General features: G+C 39.7%; 1 protein-coding gene and 1 non-coding gene across 4 annotated transcripts in view; both read left to right on the top strand.

Moving 5' to 3' along the window:
• The window catches only part of Rapgef5 (Rap guanine nucleotide exchange factor 5), a 230,673-nt gene that overhangs the window by 114,961 nt on the left and 100,274 nt on the right, over positions 1-15,438 (top strand). For 2 of the 3 annotated variants that reach the window (XM_047562082.1, XM_047562081.1), the window contains exon 9: positions 15,258-15,383. In XM_047562082.1, the coding sequence (XP_047418038.1) occupies positions 15,258-15,383 (126 nt within the window). Of the gene's footprint in view, positions 1-15,001; positions 15,155-15,257; positions 15,384-15,438 lie in introns of those variants that run through there. The other variant, XM_047562083.1, reaches the window with a different exon arrangement.
• Positions 8,190-8,263, top strand: Trnas-cga (transfer RNA serine (anticodon CGA)). The gene has a single exon. It is a non-coding gene; the product is annotated as a tRNA-Ser (tRNA).

The following is a 15,438-nucleotide window of genomic DNA, read 5'->3' as shown; positions in this document are numbered from 1 at the left end:
TGCTTAAACCTCACAACAGACCCCACAAGGTATCGTGTGATCACCATCATTTTATATAAGAGTAAGACAGCCTGGCTCCTGCACCCCTGCTTTTAGTCTCTGTGCAAACTGCTTTTCTAACTTCTGTAAAATAAGGATAATTGTTGGTTTGTTTTGAAAATTAAATGACTGCATGTGAAGCAACTAGTACAATGCCTGGTACATAGTAAGCACTCAGATATTTTAGCTTCTGTGATCATCTGTCTCATTGTTTTTATTTAAATATTTAAGTGGCAGGGATGCTGCATTACTCTCTGTCTGCCATTGTATTTTCACATAAATAAAACAGTCTAGCCACTTCATTCTCTATGTGGGAGTAAAGGACTAAAGAATCTTTTTTTTTTTTTTTTTTTTTTTTTTTAATATTGTACACAAATGGGATACATGTTGTTTCTCTATTTGTACATGGCGTAAAGGCATACCATTTGTGTAATCATAAATTTACATAGAGTAATGTTTGATTCATTCTGTTATTTTTTCCCTTCCCCCCACCCCTCCCACCCCTTTTCCCTCTATACAGTCCTTCCTCCATTCTTGCCCCCCTCCCTAACCCTAACTCTAACCCTAACACTAACTCTTCCCACCCCCCATTATGTGTCCTCATCCACTTATTAGCGATATCATTCTTCCTTTGGTTTTTTGAGATTGGCTTATCTCACTTAGCATGATATTCTCCAGTTTCATCCATTTGCCTGCAAATGCCATAATTTTATCATTCTTTATGGCTGAGTAATATTCCATTGTATATATATATACCACAGTTTCTTCATCCATTCATCAATTGAAGGGCATCTAGGTTGGTTCCACAATCTGGCTATTGTGAACTGAGCAGCTATGAACATTGATGTGGCTGTAACTCTGTAATATGCTGGTTTTAAATCCTTTGGGTATAGGCCAAGGACTGGGATAGCTGGGTCAAATGGTGGTTCCATTCCAAGTTTTCTAAGGAGTCTCCATACTGCTTTCCAGAGTGGCTGCACTAATTTGCAGCCCCACCAGCAATGTATGAGTGTACCTTTCTCCCCACATCCTCGCCAACACCTGTTGTTGCTTGTATTCTTGATAATCGCCATTCTAATTGGGTGAGATGGAATCTTAGGGTGGTTTTGATTTGCATTTCTCTTATTACTAGAGATGTTGAACATTTTTCCATATGTTTGTTGATTGCTTGTAGATCTTCTTCTGTGAAGTGTCTATACATTTCCTTAGCCCATTTGTCGATTGGATTACTTCCATTCTTGGTGTAGAGTTTTTTGAGTTCTTTATAGATTCTGGAGATTAGTGCTCTATCTGAAGTATGATTGGCAAAGATTTTCTCCCACTCTGTAGGCTCTTTCTTCACATTGCTGAGAGTTTCCTTTGCTGAGAGAAAGCTTTTTAGTTTGAATCTATCCCAGTTATTAATTCTTGCTTTTATTTCTTGTGCTATGGGAGTCCTGTTGAGGAAGTCTGGTCCTAAGCCGACATGTTGAAGCTCTGGACCTACTTTTTCTTCTATAAGATGCAAGGTCTCTGGTCTGATTCCGAGATCCTTAATCCATTTTGAGTTTAGTTTCGTGCATGGTGAGAGATATGGGTTTAGTTTCATTCTGTTGCATATGGATTTCCAATTCTCCCAGCACCATTTGTTGAAGAGGCTATCTTTTCTCCATTGCATATTTTTGGCCCCTTTGTCTAGTATGAGGAAATTGTATTTATTTGGGTTTGTGTCCGTGTCCTCTATTCTGTACCATTGATCCACCTTTCTATTTTGGTACCAATACCATGCCGTTTTTGTTACTATTGCTTTGTAGTAGAGTTGAAGATCTGGTATTGCGATACCCCCTGCTTCACTCTTTCTGCCAAGGATTGCTTTAGCTATTCTGGGTTTTTTATTCTTCCAGATGAATTTCATAATTTCTTGCTCTATTTCTGTAAGGTACATCATTGGGATTTTAATTGGAATTGCATTGAATCTGTATAGCACTTTTGGTAGTATGGCCATTTTGACAATATTAATTCTTCCTATCCAAGAACATGGGAGATCTTTCCATCTTCTGAGGTTTTCCTTAATTTCTTTCTTTAGTGTTCTGTAGTTCTCATTGTAGAGGTCTTTCACCTCTTTTGTGAGATTGATTCCCAAGTATTTTATTTTTTTCAAAGCTATTGTGAATGGGGTAGTTTTCCTAATTTCTCTTTCTGAAGATTCATCGCTTATGTATAGAAATGCCTTAGATTTATGTGCATTGATCTTATATCCCGCTACTTTACTGAATTCACTTATGAGATCTAACAGTTTTCTGGTGGAATTTCCTGGTTCCTCTAAGTATACAATCATATTATCAGCAAACAGGGATAGTTTGAGTTCTTCTTTTCCTATTCGTATCCCTTTAATGTCTTTGGTCTGTCTAATTGCTCTGGCTAGAGTTTCAAGGACGATATTGAATAGAAGTGGTGAAAGAGGGCATCCCTGCCTTGTTCCAGTTTTTAGAGGGAATGCTTTCAGTTTTTCACCATTTAGAATAATATTAGCCATGGGCTTAGCATAGATGGCCTTTACAATGTTAAGGAATGTTCCCACTATCCCTATTTTTTCTAGTGTTTTGAGCATGAAGGGGTGCTGTATTTTATCAAATGCTTTTTCTGCATCTATCGAAATAATCATGTGATTCTTGACTTTAAGTCTATTGATATGGTGAATTACATTTATTGATTTCCTGATGTTGAACCAACCTTGCATCCCTGGGATGAAACCCACTTGATCATGGTGCACTATCTTTTTAATATGTTTTTGTATGCGATTTGCTAAAATTTTGTTGAGAATTTTTGCGTCGATGTTCATTAAGGATATTGGTCTGAAATTTTCTTTCCTCAATGTGTCTCTGTCTGGTTTAGGTATCAGGGTAATATTGGCTTCATAGAACGAGTTTGGGAGGGTTCCCTCCTCTTCTATTTTATGGAATACTTTGAGAAGTATTGGAATGAGCTCTTCTTTAAAAGTTTTGTAGAACTCGGCTGAGAACCCATCTGGTCCTGGACTTTTCTTTGTTGGTAGGCTTTTGATGACTTCTTCTATTTCATTACTTGAAATTGGTCTATTTAAATTGTGTATGTCCTCCTCGTTCAGTTTAGGCAATTCATATGTCTCTAGAAACCTGTTGATGTCTTCGAAATTTTCTATTTTGTTGGAGTATAGATTTTCAAAATAGCTTCTAATTATGTTTTGTATTTCAGTCGTGTCTGTTGTGATATTTCCTTGTTCATTCTGAATTTTAGTGATTTGGGTTTTCTCTCGTCTTCTCTTTGTTAGTGTGGCTAAAGGTTTATCAATTTTGTTTATTTTTTCGAAGAACCAACTATTTATTTTGTCAATTTTTTGTATTGTTTCTTTTGTTTCAATTTCGTTGATTTCAGTTCTGAGTTTGACTATTTCCTATCTTCTACTACTTTTGGTGTTGGTCTGTTCTTCTTTTTCTAGGGCTTTGAGCTGTAGTGTTAGGTCGTTTATTTTTTGAGTTTTACTTCTTTTATTAAATGCGCTCCATGAAATAAATCTTCCTCTAAGTACTGCTTTCATAGTGTCCCAGAGATTTTGATATGATGTTTCTTTGTTCTCGTTTACGTCTAAGAATTTTTAAATTTCCTTCCTAATATCTTTTGTTATCCATTCATCATATAATAGCATATTGTTTAATCTCCAGGTGTTGGAGTAGTTTCTGTTTTTTAGTCTTTCATTTATTTCTAACTTCAATCCATTATGATCTGATAGAATACAAGGTAGTGTCTCTATCTTCTTGTATTTGCTGACATTAGCTTTGTGGCATAATATATGGTCTATTTTAGAGAAGGATCCATGTGCTGCTGAGAAGAAAGTGTATTCGCTCTTGGTTGGATGGTATATTCTATAAATGTTAAGTCTAAATTATTGATTGTGTTATTGAGATCTATGGTTTCTTTGTTCAATTTTTGTTTGGAAGATCTGTCCAGTGGTGAAAGAGGCGTGTTAAAATCACCTAGTATTATTGTGTTATGGTCTATTTGGTTTCTAAAATTGAGAAGGATTTGTTTAACATACATGGATGAGCCACTGTTTGGGGCATAGATGTTTATGATTGTTATATCTTGCTGATTTATGCTTCCCTTAAGCAGTATGAAATGTCCTTCTTTATCCCTTCTAACTAACATTGGCTTGAAGTCCACATTATCTGAAATGAGGATGGATACTCCAGCTTTTTTGCTGAGCCTATGTGCATGGTATGTTTTTCCCCATCCTTTCACCTTTAGTGTATGGGTATCTCTTTCTATGAGGTGAGTCTCTTGCAGGCAACATATTGTTGGATCTTTCTTTTTAATCCAATCTGCCAGTCTATGTCTTTTGATTGATGAATTCAGGCCATTATCATTCAGGGTTATTATTGAGATATGATTTGTATTCCCAGTCATTTGGTTCATATTTAAAATTTTTGACACATCTTGGTTCCTCCTTTATTTGACAGTTCCTTTAGGATAATTCCTCCCTTTGCTGATTTGCTTCTTTGTTTTTTATCTCTTCCTCATGGAATATTTTGCTGAGAATGTTCTGTAATGCTGGCTTTCTTTTTGTAAATTCTTTTAGCTTTTGTTTATCATGGAATGATCTTATTTCATCGTCAAATTTGAAGGTAAGCTTTGCTGGGTATAAGATTCTTGGTTGGCATCCATTTTCTTTCAGAGCTTGAAAAATGTTGTTCCAGGCCCTTCTACCTTTTAGGGTCTGGATTGAAAAATATGCTGATATCCGTATTGGTTTCCCCCTGAATGTAATTTGGTTCTTTTCTCTCACAGCCTTTAAAATTCTGTCTTTATTTTGTATGTTAGGTATTTTCATTATAATGTGCCTTGGTGTGGGTCTATTGTAATTTTGTGTATTTGGAGTCCTATACGCCTCTTGAACTTGATTTTCCATTTCATTCTTCAGATTTGGGAAATTTTCTGATATTATTTCATTGAATAGATTGTTCATTCCTTTAGTTTGTTTCTCTAAGCCTTCCTCAATCCCAATAATTCTCAAATTTGGCCTTTTCATGATATCCCATAGTTCTTGCAGATTCTGTTCATGATTTCTTACCATCTTCTCTGTTTGTTCAACTTTGTTTTCGAGGTTAAATATTTTGTCTTCAATATCTAAAGTTCTGTCTTCCAGGTGTTCTATCCTATTGGTTATGCTTTCTATGGAGTTCTTAATTTGGTTTATTGTTTCCTTCATTTCAAGGATTTCTGTTTGGTTTTTTTTCAATATCTCTAACTCTTTATTGAAATGATCTTTTGCTTCCTGAATTTGCTCTGTTAACTGTCGATTGGTGCGATCATTCAATGCCTGCATTTGCTCTTTCATCTCATCGTTTGCTTCCCTAATCATTTTAATTATGTACATTCTGAACTCCCTTTCTGTCATTTCTTCTGCCATGCTATCATTGGATTCTATTGATGTAACATCTAGATTTGTTTGGGGCATTTTCTTCCCTTGTTTTCTCATATTGTTCAGGAATCAGTGGGTCACTAAGATATTGCAGATTTCCTCTATCGACTTATAATGTCCCTGAAGATTGCTAGTATATCCCCTTATCCTTCAGTAGCCTGAAGTCTTGGAGGAAGTTGATAATGCGGAGCTCCACGAAGAAGCTGCCTCTCTAGGGTGGTGACCCTCAGGTGGCGTATATTCCCTGCTAGTGGTCAGAGGTGTCTCCACTTGTTAACCAATGGTCATCCAACGGGGAACTAGGCTGCGGGCTGAGGCAAGTCCTGTTTGTGCCTGTGTCTCTGGTTTTACCGTCCCTGTGGGAAAACCTCTCCCGGTAGGGAAGACTCACTCAGTGGGAACGTCTCGCTGGTCAGTTGCCCTCCTAGAGGTTCCCCTCAATCTACAACTACCGCCTGGGCTGGGCTGTCTTCCTCTGCAATGTTCCCAGGGGCCCGGACCTACCTCCTGGGCCTGGGGGCCTCACCCTCCGCAGGCGAATCTCCTTAGGCTGCCTCTCCCAGAGAATCTGCCCGCAGTCCTGGAACCTTCGCTCCGCCCCTAGGCGTGTCTCTGTGTGGCTCTTCCAGCAAGAAGCCACCTAGCTCCTGGGACCCTACTCTGCACCTAATCACCTGGCTATGCGGCCCCTCCTCTGAACTGCCACCTGGAGCCCTGTACAATAGCTCAGACACCCAGAGACCCGCCACACACCTCCTCCACCAGACAGCAGCCCGGTTTCCAACGCAGTCACTAGGAGCCCAAGCAACTCACTTCGCGTCTCCTCCTCCCGCCAACCTCCCGTAGCCCTAGGCAGTCACTCCAAGCCCAAGTGACCCGCCCTGTTCCTCCTCCTCCTCCTCGGGGGTAGCCCCTCGGGTGTTCAGGGGCGGTGGCTCCGAGACCAAGTGACCCACCGCGCTCCTCCTCCAGGCAGGCCACCGGTGTTCAGGAGCGGTCGCTTTGAGTGCTATCAACTCACCACTCGCCTCCTCCTCTGGCAACCACCTGTGGCTCTGATGCAGTCACTCCTAGACCAAGCGACCCACCGCACTTCTCCTCTTCCTCCGGGCAACCTCCCGGTGTTGAGAAGCGGTCGTTCTGGGTCTAAACAGCTCACCACGCAGCTCCTCCTCAGGCAGCCACCCGGAGCCCCAGTGGTTGCTCCGAGTCCAAGCGCTGTGCTGAGCTGCCTCCTCTACGATGATCCCAGTTGTCCGTGTTTACCGCTCCCGCGGGGGGAGGGGCGTCTCGCCGAGCAACTCCACTTCACAAATTCCCTGCGATCCGGGGCTACCGCCCCATCCGGGACGCCTCCCCAACGGGAGAGACTCACCCGGCGGCTTTGAGTTGGTCCCAAGTCTCTCACCCTCTCCTCTTTTGAATCCTGCGTCCTGGGGCAACGTGAAATGCAGCTGCCCTCTAGGCCGCCATCTTGAAACTCCCTAAAGAATCTTTTTCAAAATGAGATCTTTAATGACTAATTTGTAATTGGTTGAACTTTGGAAATTCTTGCTTTGAGTCAGTTGGATACTGACCACAAGATTTGATAATTATTTTCACTGTCTCCTATCCCCCATTTGAATCAATCATTTTAGTATTAGGTGATTAGAATTGTAAATTATACAACTTAATGGTAAATATTTAAAATTTTATCAGTAGCCAACGTGTACTTTAAAAAGAAAAAAAAAAAAAGACCCTAAAGATAACTCATATTTGGATTGTCGTCCAAAACACATAATTGTTTTATATCCTTCATGTTGTAATTCATTAGGTTGCTCATTCCCTTTGTTGGTGTCTTAACTATTTTTCAATTTTGCTGCTCTGCTTCCAACTCTGAGCTGTAATTTCTCTCAGACTGAAACAAGATAAAATATTGGTGGCCTCCCTACTCTACTGTAAAAGCTCCAGGAATCAAGCCTGTGGAATGGATGAGCCCCTTCATCAACTATGTAAATCTATCATATTATATTATGACTTTAACCAGGAGGGAACATTCTGTAAGTATGAAGATTAAGAGAGGAGTTGAGGGAAGCGATTATGAATTCCACAGGGCTGGTTTCCGCCTCCTCCTGGGCTCTCAGCAGGCTCTGGCAGGATGAGGTTGCACTAGGCACAGGATGGCTCTGTCCCAGCAGGCTGCGCATCCACCCCGAGATTCCACTCATGGGCCCAGAAGAGGGAACCTCCCTGCACTTCTGTTGCCTGCCGGGACAGTGAGGGGCTCAGAGGCATGGAGTGGTTTCCAGGGCTGCCTGATGCCCCAGCCTGGGGTCTGGGTCTGCTGCGGTGACACCAGGGGTTTAGCAAAACTGCCTTGACCGTCGCTCTTTCTGTTCTGTGCAGCCACTGTGGGCCCCTTGTCATTCTTCCTCAATGGTCAGATGACATGTTTGTCCATCTCAGCTATGGAGAGCTTTTTCATAGTTTTCTTTTCTTTTTTTTTTCCCCTGAAGAAGTTTGAGGAAATAAATATTTGCCCCTCAAAAATTTTTATTTATTTTTTTGCTATGCCCTGTCTTCTGAATTTTCCTGAGAAGAATACTTAATATTTTCCGTTTGGGAAGTAGGGGTATACAGCTGAGTAATATAATGTATCATCCCAACTCATCAGAGTTTTATTTTGTCATTTATATTTTCGTTTAGAAGTGATAAAAAATATTGAGTGAAGGGCTGGGGATATAGCTCAGTTGGTAGAGTGCTTGCCTCGAAAGCACAAGGCCCTGGGTTCAATCCCCAGCACCGCAAAAAAAAAAAAAAAAAAAAAAAAAATATTGAGTGAATTTCTCTTCAAAGTTTAATTTTTAATGGAATAAATATATCATGTAGCAATCAATAAGAACACATTAGAATACCCTTAGATTGTATTGAGTGACATTTGTTCTATTTTTGCAAACAGTGCTTTCATGAAAGATGGACTGTTACTTCCTGCTTTTGCCTTGCTCTTAGCAATTTATTTTTATTTTTAATTTAATGTAAGTTTTTACTTTTATTCTTTTCTTGGTATTGGGGATTGAACCCAGGGGCACTATCACTGAACCACATCCATAGACTTTTTTATTTTTTATTTTGAGACAGGGTCTCACTAAGTTGTTTAGGACCTCACTAAGTTGCAGAGGCTGGCCTTGAACTTGTGATCCTCTTGCCTCAGCCTCCAGAGTTGCTGGGATTATAAGGGTGCACCCCTGTACCCAGGGCTGATAGCAATTTTTGCATGATGCTTTGCCAAGGTATTTTAGAGAAAAAGTGATATTTAAAATTAAGATGATGCAGAGAATATTTGCAGACTTGGAACTGTGCTATCTTACCTTGTGTGACAGAAAGATTGCTCGGTTATCACCCATGTGCCATTTCCTAAGGGAATTCTGTCCAGCTTTCATATTTTTCCAGAGGGGATTGACCAACAACTTTATGACTCCATTTATAAAGGAAACAGACTTTTCATTGACATCCATAACATTTCTCTTCTTAAATATTGAAAACCATATAAACAGCTTTAATTATACATTACAAAGACTTCTTTTTTTTTTCAAAACAGACCTTGAAATAAGACTCTTAAATGATGCTTCTGACAATTACACATTAATCTTTAATTTTTTTCTGGCTCAGCAGTGTTAGGTAAACTGTATATAATTAATTTCACATAGCTATATTAAATAGACAAAAATGTGGAAGTCTAGATGAAGGGCTATTAGTTATCTTGTTTCTCCTGCCATAACAAAGCTCCAAAAATTTATTATGGATTTCATGGATTTATTATTCATGGATTTCTTTATTTTTTATTTGTTCTAATTAGTTTTACATGACAATAGAATGCATTTTGACACATTGTACACAAATGCAGCACAACTTCTCATTCCTCTGGCTTACATGATACAGAGTCACACCAGTAATGCAGTCATACATGTATATAGGGTTGTAATGTCTGTCTCATTCCACCATCCTTCGCATCCCCACACCCCTCCCCTCACTCCCCTCTGCACAATCCAAAGTTCCTTCATTCTTCTGTACCCACCCCCATTATGGATTAGCATTGACTTATCATAGAAAACATTCGGCCTTTGGTTTTTTGGGTTTGGTTTTATTTCACTTAGCATGATATTCTCCAGCTCCATCATTTATCTGCAAATACTGTAACTTCATCCTTCTTTAAGGCCGAGTAATATTCCAGTGTGTGTGTGTGTGTGTGTGTATACACATATACACACATCACATTTTCTTTATCCATTCATCTGTTGAAGGGCATCTAGGTTGGTTCCATAGTTTAGATATTGTGAGTTGAGCTGCTATAAACATTGATGTGTCTGTGTCACTGTAATATGCTAATTTTAAGTCCTTTGGGTATAAACCAAGGAGTGGGATAGCTGGGTCAAATGGTTCCTTTCCAAATTTTCTGAGAAGTCTCCATACTGCTTTCCAGAGTGGTTGCACCAATCTGCTGTTCCACCAGCAGTGTATGAGTGTACCTTTTTCCCCTTCATCCTCACCAACATTTATTGTTGTTTATATTCTTGCTAACTGCCATTCTGACTGGAGTGAGATGATCTTAGTTTTGATTTGCATTTCTTTAATTGCTAAAGATGATGAACACTTTTTTCATATATTTGTTTGTCAATTGTATTTCTTCTGTGAAGTCTGTTCAGTTCCTTAGCCCATTTATTGATGAGGTTATTTGGGTTTTTTGAATTCTTTATATATCCTAGAGATCAGTGCTCTATCTGAAGTGCATGTGGTAAAGGTTTCCTCCCATTCTGTAGACTCTTTCTTCACGTTATTGATTGTTTCCTTTGCTGAGAAGAAGTGTTTTAGTTTGAATCCATCACATAATAAATTCATGGATTTCTTGAATTAAATCACTAAATTATGGAGCTGTGAAAGGGACCCGGAGGACATCTGGCTTAGCGTCGTTCTTCCCAAGAGCACTACCTTATAAACCATATACAGGCATCGCTCTGGGCTTAAAGTCCCCCAAGGGATGAAGCAGCATTCATCACCCTCCTTGAAAGTTATTCTGGTAGTTGTTTTGCAATGAGTGCTATAAAACTGTCTCACGAAAATGTATCTAGAAATTATGTGGGACTCGAGAATCAAGGCAGTATTAGTGCTTCTTCAGTTAGAAGATAGTGGAGTAAATATACAGTAATTAAGTTAATCTGAAATTCATTTATAAAAGTAATAGCATTTTGTGTTTAAAACACATATTTGGATCTGGGAATGTAGCCTGATGGCAGAATGCTTGCCCAGCACGTCGGAGGTCCTGGGTTCTTTCCTTATTGCAAGACAGATAGCTAGATAGATGCTTATTTTTTTATATTTGTATTTGATTGGTGCACCCAAATATCTGGTTCTAATAAAAATGTTTCCTCCTAAAAGAAGAGCCTGTGTTCAGGATGCTAATCATAATGTGAAGAATGGTTAGAGCTCCTTACAAGCTTGTCTTCCCACAGAAACCAAGAAAATAGCCAAGGCCTCTTCTTAGTCCCAGCCTTTCATGATTAATGCTGTTATCAGTTGTTAAAAAAAAAAAAAAAAAAAACTGTGTAGAGGAACCACAACCAGAGGAAAGACTGTTTCTGAATTAGAATCAGTCTTGGGCTCAGGCATAAATTAATTTTCTAGATAACAGAAACATATTCCTTTAAGTGATATAATGTTTTAAAAATGTTACTCGCTTGCAAGGAGAAATAGCCCTAAATAGTCCCCATGCCTTCCTACTTTAAAAGAATACTTGGCACCCCTGGCCCTCTTGTTACCCCCGCCCCCCGGAATTGATTGTAAGAGCATCTTCACCGATCGTCAGTGTATTTAGCATCATCTCTGTTTATGGGCTCCATTGAAATACTGACAAACAGAAATATTCCCTTATTAGGAAGGCCAGGGTGGTAAAAACCAAGTGGGCCCTTAATAATACTTGATTGGCGGCGGGAGTGGGGACGGCACTGGGGACTGAAGCCAGGCCACGCGTGTGCCAGGCGAGCGCTCTACCTCTGGTCTACCGGCCAACCCAGCAATCAGCGCTCCTTCTCTTTGCTACCTTCCTCTTACCTTAGGCCAGGAGTTGATACACCACACCCTGTTGCCTCTTTTTTTGTTAAGTGTGATTAGAACATAGCCATGCTCATTTATTTATTTATTTATTTGTGTGTGTGTGTTTGTGTGTGTGTGTGTGTGTGTGTGTGTGTGTGGTACGGGAGATTGAACCCAGGGGCTCTCTAACCACTTCACTATATTCCCAACTCTTCTTATGTTTTTTTATTTTGAGACAGTCTCACTAAATTGCCAAAGTATGTTTTTTTGTTTTGAGACAGTCTCACTAAATTGCCAAAGCTGGTCTATAACTTGCGATCCTCCTGCCTCAGCCTCCTGGGTCACTGGGATTACAGGCATGTGCCACCTTACTTGCTGTTTTTTTGCAGCTCTTGGGCTACTGCTATAGAACTGAGTCACTGTGGCAGAGACCCTGTGGCCCACAAAGCGATTACTAGAGCATGTACTCTCTGGCCCCTTTGCAGAGATGTTTGCCAGCGTTTGCAACTCAGTGGCTATTACATGCCTCTTTTCTGGTGAGACCTGCAGCATCCTCTCACGCCCGTCCCCCATCCCTGCTCTCAGCTAATAACTTTTCTGGGAAGTGGAAGCCTTCAGAAAAGAATTTCCCCAAGGTCCCTCTACTTTCCCTTCCCTCCTGTTCCAGTAGATGAAATATTTATATTTCTGTCTTCTGAGGGAGGATCTTTATCTTTCCTGCTCAAGAACATTATTCGTGAAAGTGCACATTCCCCCTCCTGCATCATCAAATTTCCCTCTCCACCCAGTGACTTCCGATATAAATATGAAATCATCAAATCAAATATGATCAAGGGGCTGGAATGCCCCTCATCTCAACACCAATGAGCAATCAAGCAAAACTCCTTTCAACCTGGCTTTCCAGCCGGGGCCCCTTCCTTCCCTAACACGATTGAGCGCTTGCTAATGAAGCTTGTGTCTCTCCCACCTCACCATTTCAGAGTCACTGATTATTTTTGTCAAATGTAACGTCAATTATTTTGAACATCTTTAATTCCTGAGCAGCATCTAGAGAGAGGTTTTTCCTCTCTCTGCCCTGAAACATCTCTAACACTCTCCAGATTCTCCTCAGGAGCTGCTCTTCCTCAGTCTCCTTTCTGATCACTCATCTTCCCAGTGTCTGAACATTTGACTCAGCTCCTGGATTTACAACCTTCCATTCATGAAACTGGAGAAGTGTCTGCACTTTGACGTCCCCAGATTCCAATTTACACCTTCCTTCCCTGAGCCTCCGGCAACCCCACTGGGATGTACAATAGATATCTTCCTTCCTAGACCTTCCCCCAGTTTTTCTAGTCTCAATAAATGACAACTTCATCCTTCCAGTTGCTCAGGCCTGATGTTTTCAATATGCACAAACATCAAGATCTGCTGGCCCTGCCTTGGAAATATATCCAGATTCTAACAACTTCTTGCCATGTCCACCACTGCCCCAAGTCCCACGCTGTCCCTTATGTGAAAATCAGTCTCCTAAATGGTCTTCTAGATTCCTCCCACCCTGCCCAGAATACATAATGACCCTCCAAAGTATAAATTAAATAATGCCAATCCTCTGTTCCAAACATTCCAAAGGATTTATATCTTACTCAGAGAAAGAATCCTAACTCTTTATACAGTCTGCAAGGAAATTAGGTGATCTGGTCCTACACCTCTGTGAACAGTCTTGCCAGTGTGCCCCTGACCAACCCTGTTCTGCTGTAGCAATTCTTTGTTGGTCCTTGAATGTCTCAGGGCCTTTGCACTGCTGTTCCTCAGCAAGAACACATTTCCTCTGGGTGTCCACACTACATCTTCCTTGTTTCCTTCCAAAGTTGTATTCCTAGAGAATACTTCCCTGACATCTTTATCTCATTAATATGTCTAATCAATCTCTCTCCTATTACTCTGCTTTATTTTGTCCTGTAACATATTACCACCTGATATTTCTATTTATGTTATATAGTCTACAACTTTTATTGAATGTAAGTTCCATGATGTGAGGGACCTTGAAATTTTGATGTTACTGACCTCTGTTGTCTCAGTATAGTGGGTTGTTGCTCATATAAAGTCTTTTGAGTGATTGAATGGATAAATAAAATAACTTCAAGAATTAGGGGCATGTATCTTGAAAATATTAAAAGGACATAGTTAATATTTATATTTACGTATTAGAAAGATGGTCATTTTGGAAAAGGGATAGGCCTAGTGTCAATGACTTTAAAAGACAAAACTAGTATTCATGGGTTGACATTACATAGTTTCAGAATTTCGTCTAGTGTGATGTGGGATATTCCAACAATAGTGTATGGTCTGTCTTCAGATAAACTGAGATCTCTGTCCAAGTAAACTTAGAAAAAGAACAGAAAACCAGTAGTGAAGGATGTTGTAAAAATCTCTCTCTGACTTTGTTGGAGGAATTCTACTTGCTGTCCTCTGGGAATCTGTGATTCGGGCCACTTGAAGGATTTTCTTTCTTTCCTTCTGAGTTGGAGAAATCACTAAATAAAAGGGATGTCACTGCCCTTGGGAATAAAGTTGTTGTCATTGCTTTCAATGGACAGTTCCATTTCTATGAAACCCATTCAACAACATGGTGGCTTTAGCACGAACCATGAAGACCATCTAGCTTTGTATCAATTTTGAGTTCCTTCCCCATATTTGATCATGTTGCTGAGTACTACATTCAAATGCTGCACGCTGTGTTGTGTAAAATAAGAATTCTATAGTTTTGACTACTTCCCTGAAGCATAACGTCAGATCTCTTTATTAGATCATGCTTTGGTATGTCAGTGTGAACCATTTTGGAAAGAATTTGAGCAGAAAGTTTATAAATTGTGTGTTAGAATGAATGCATATAAATATATATGTGTATATGTATATATACATGTTTCGTATGTTTCCATATACGTTTATATTCATTATATATATTTATATGCATATATATGTATATATATATGTATTTTCATTTCCAAAGTCCTAGATTCACCTCTTTTCTCATGATTATTCCTTAGATACTTGGACCTAATAAAAATTTTGATACTTAGTGGACCATTTCCAAACCCTGTTGAATAAAAATTTTAACCTTTCTTTTTCCAAGTTCTTATTTTAAATAAAATTTCCACTATTTTTTTTAATGCAACGTTGGGAGTATTTTACTCATGTTGCATAGTAATTTTCCAGTTGTGAGCAAAAAAAAAAAATCATCTTGTAATCCTTTTATTAAGTGTGCATTTGTCTACGGAATGATCTAGTGAAGCTAAAGAATTCAGAAGTTGTAGACTGTTATTTTTAGGACTCTGTATCACTTCACCCTTTTTGCCAGAGTGGTTCCTGGCTAACTTTCCCATGAATTTTTAACCTCTTGCTAGGCTTTGCTTATGTAACAGGAAACAGGCTGTCAGGGACAGACAAATAGCAGCATATCAGGCACACACGTAGTAGCAAATGATTTAGTTTGCCCTTCGCTCTCTTAATGTAGACCGATACATGATCTCAACTTCATGTCTTTTGGCATGACATCTCTAGATTAAAATAATATCATTTCAGTTTGGGAAAGGCAGAGGAATATTTTACGAAGATCATGACTGAATCCAGGTCACAGAAAAAAATGAGCCTATTATAAGGTGAACTTTGCAGTGGTGCCATGTCCTGGGACTGTGGATTTAAGTATATTTTCGCTTTTTCTCCAACTCTTAAGGCCGGGGTGATGTGCAAGCTTCAAGAGAGAGATGATATCGCACGCATTGAACTGGTCCAGAAGCTGGCGAGAGAAAACTGTCAGTTTTTGCAGACAGACAAAAAAGAACCGGAGAAGCCTGAACACGTAAGCCCTTTTCCTCTTGGCGATGCAGGTTTGAAGGGGTAGAGCATGTTTCTAC

The sequence above is a fragment of the Sciurus carolinensis genome, chromosome 8, assembly GCF_902686445.1.
Source record: "Sciurus carolinensis chromosome 8, mSciCar1.2, whole genome shotgun sequence".
NCBI classification, from domain to species: domain Eukaryota; kingdom Metazoa; phylum Chordata; class Mammalia; order Rodentia; family Sciuridae; genus Sciurus; species Sciurus carolinensis.
Note: the sequence above shows the minus strand (reverse complement) of the source record. Positions and strands in the feature narration are given on the sequence as shown.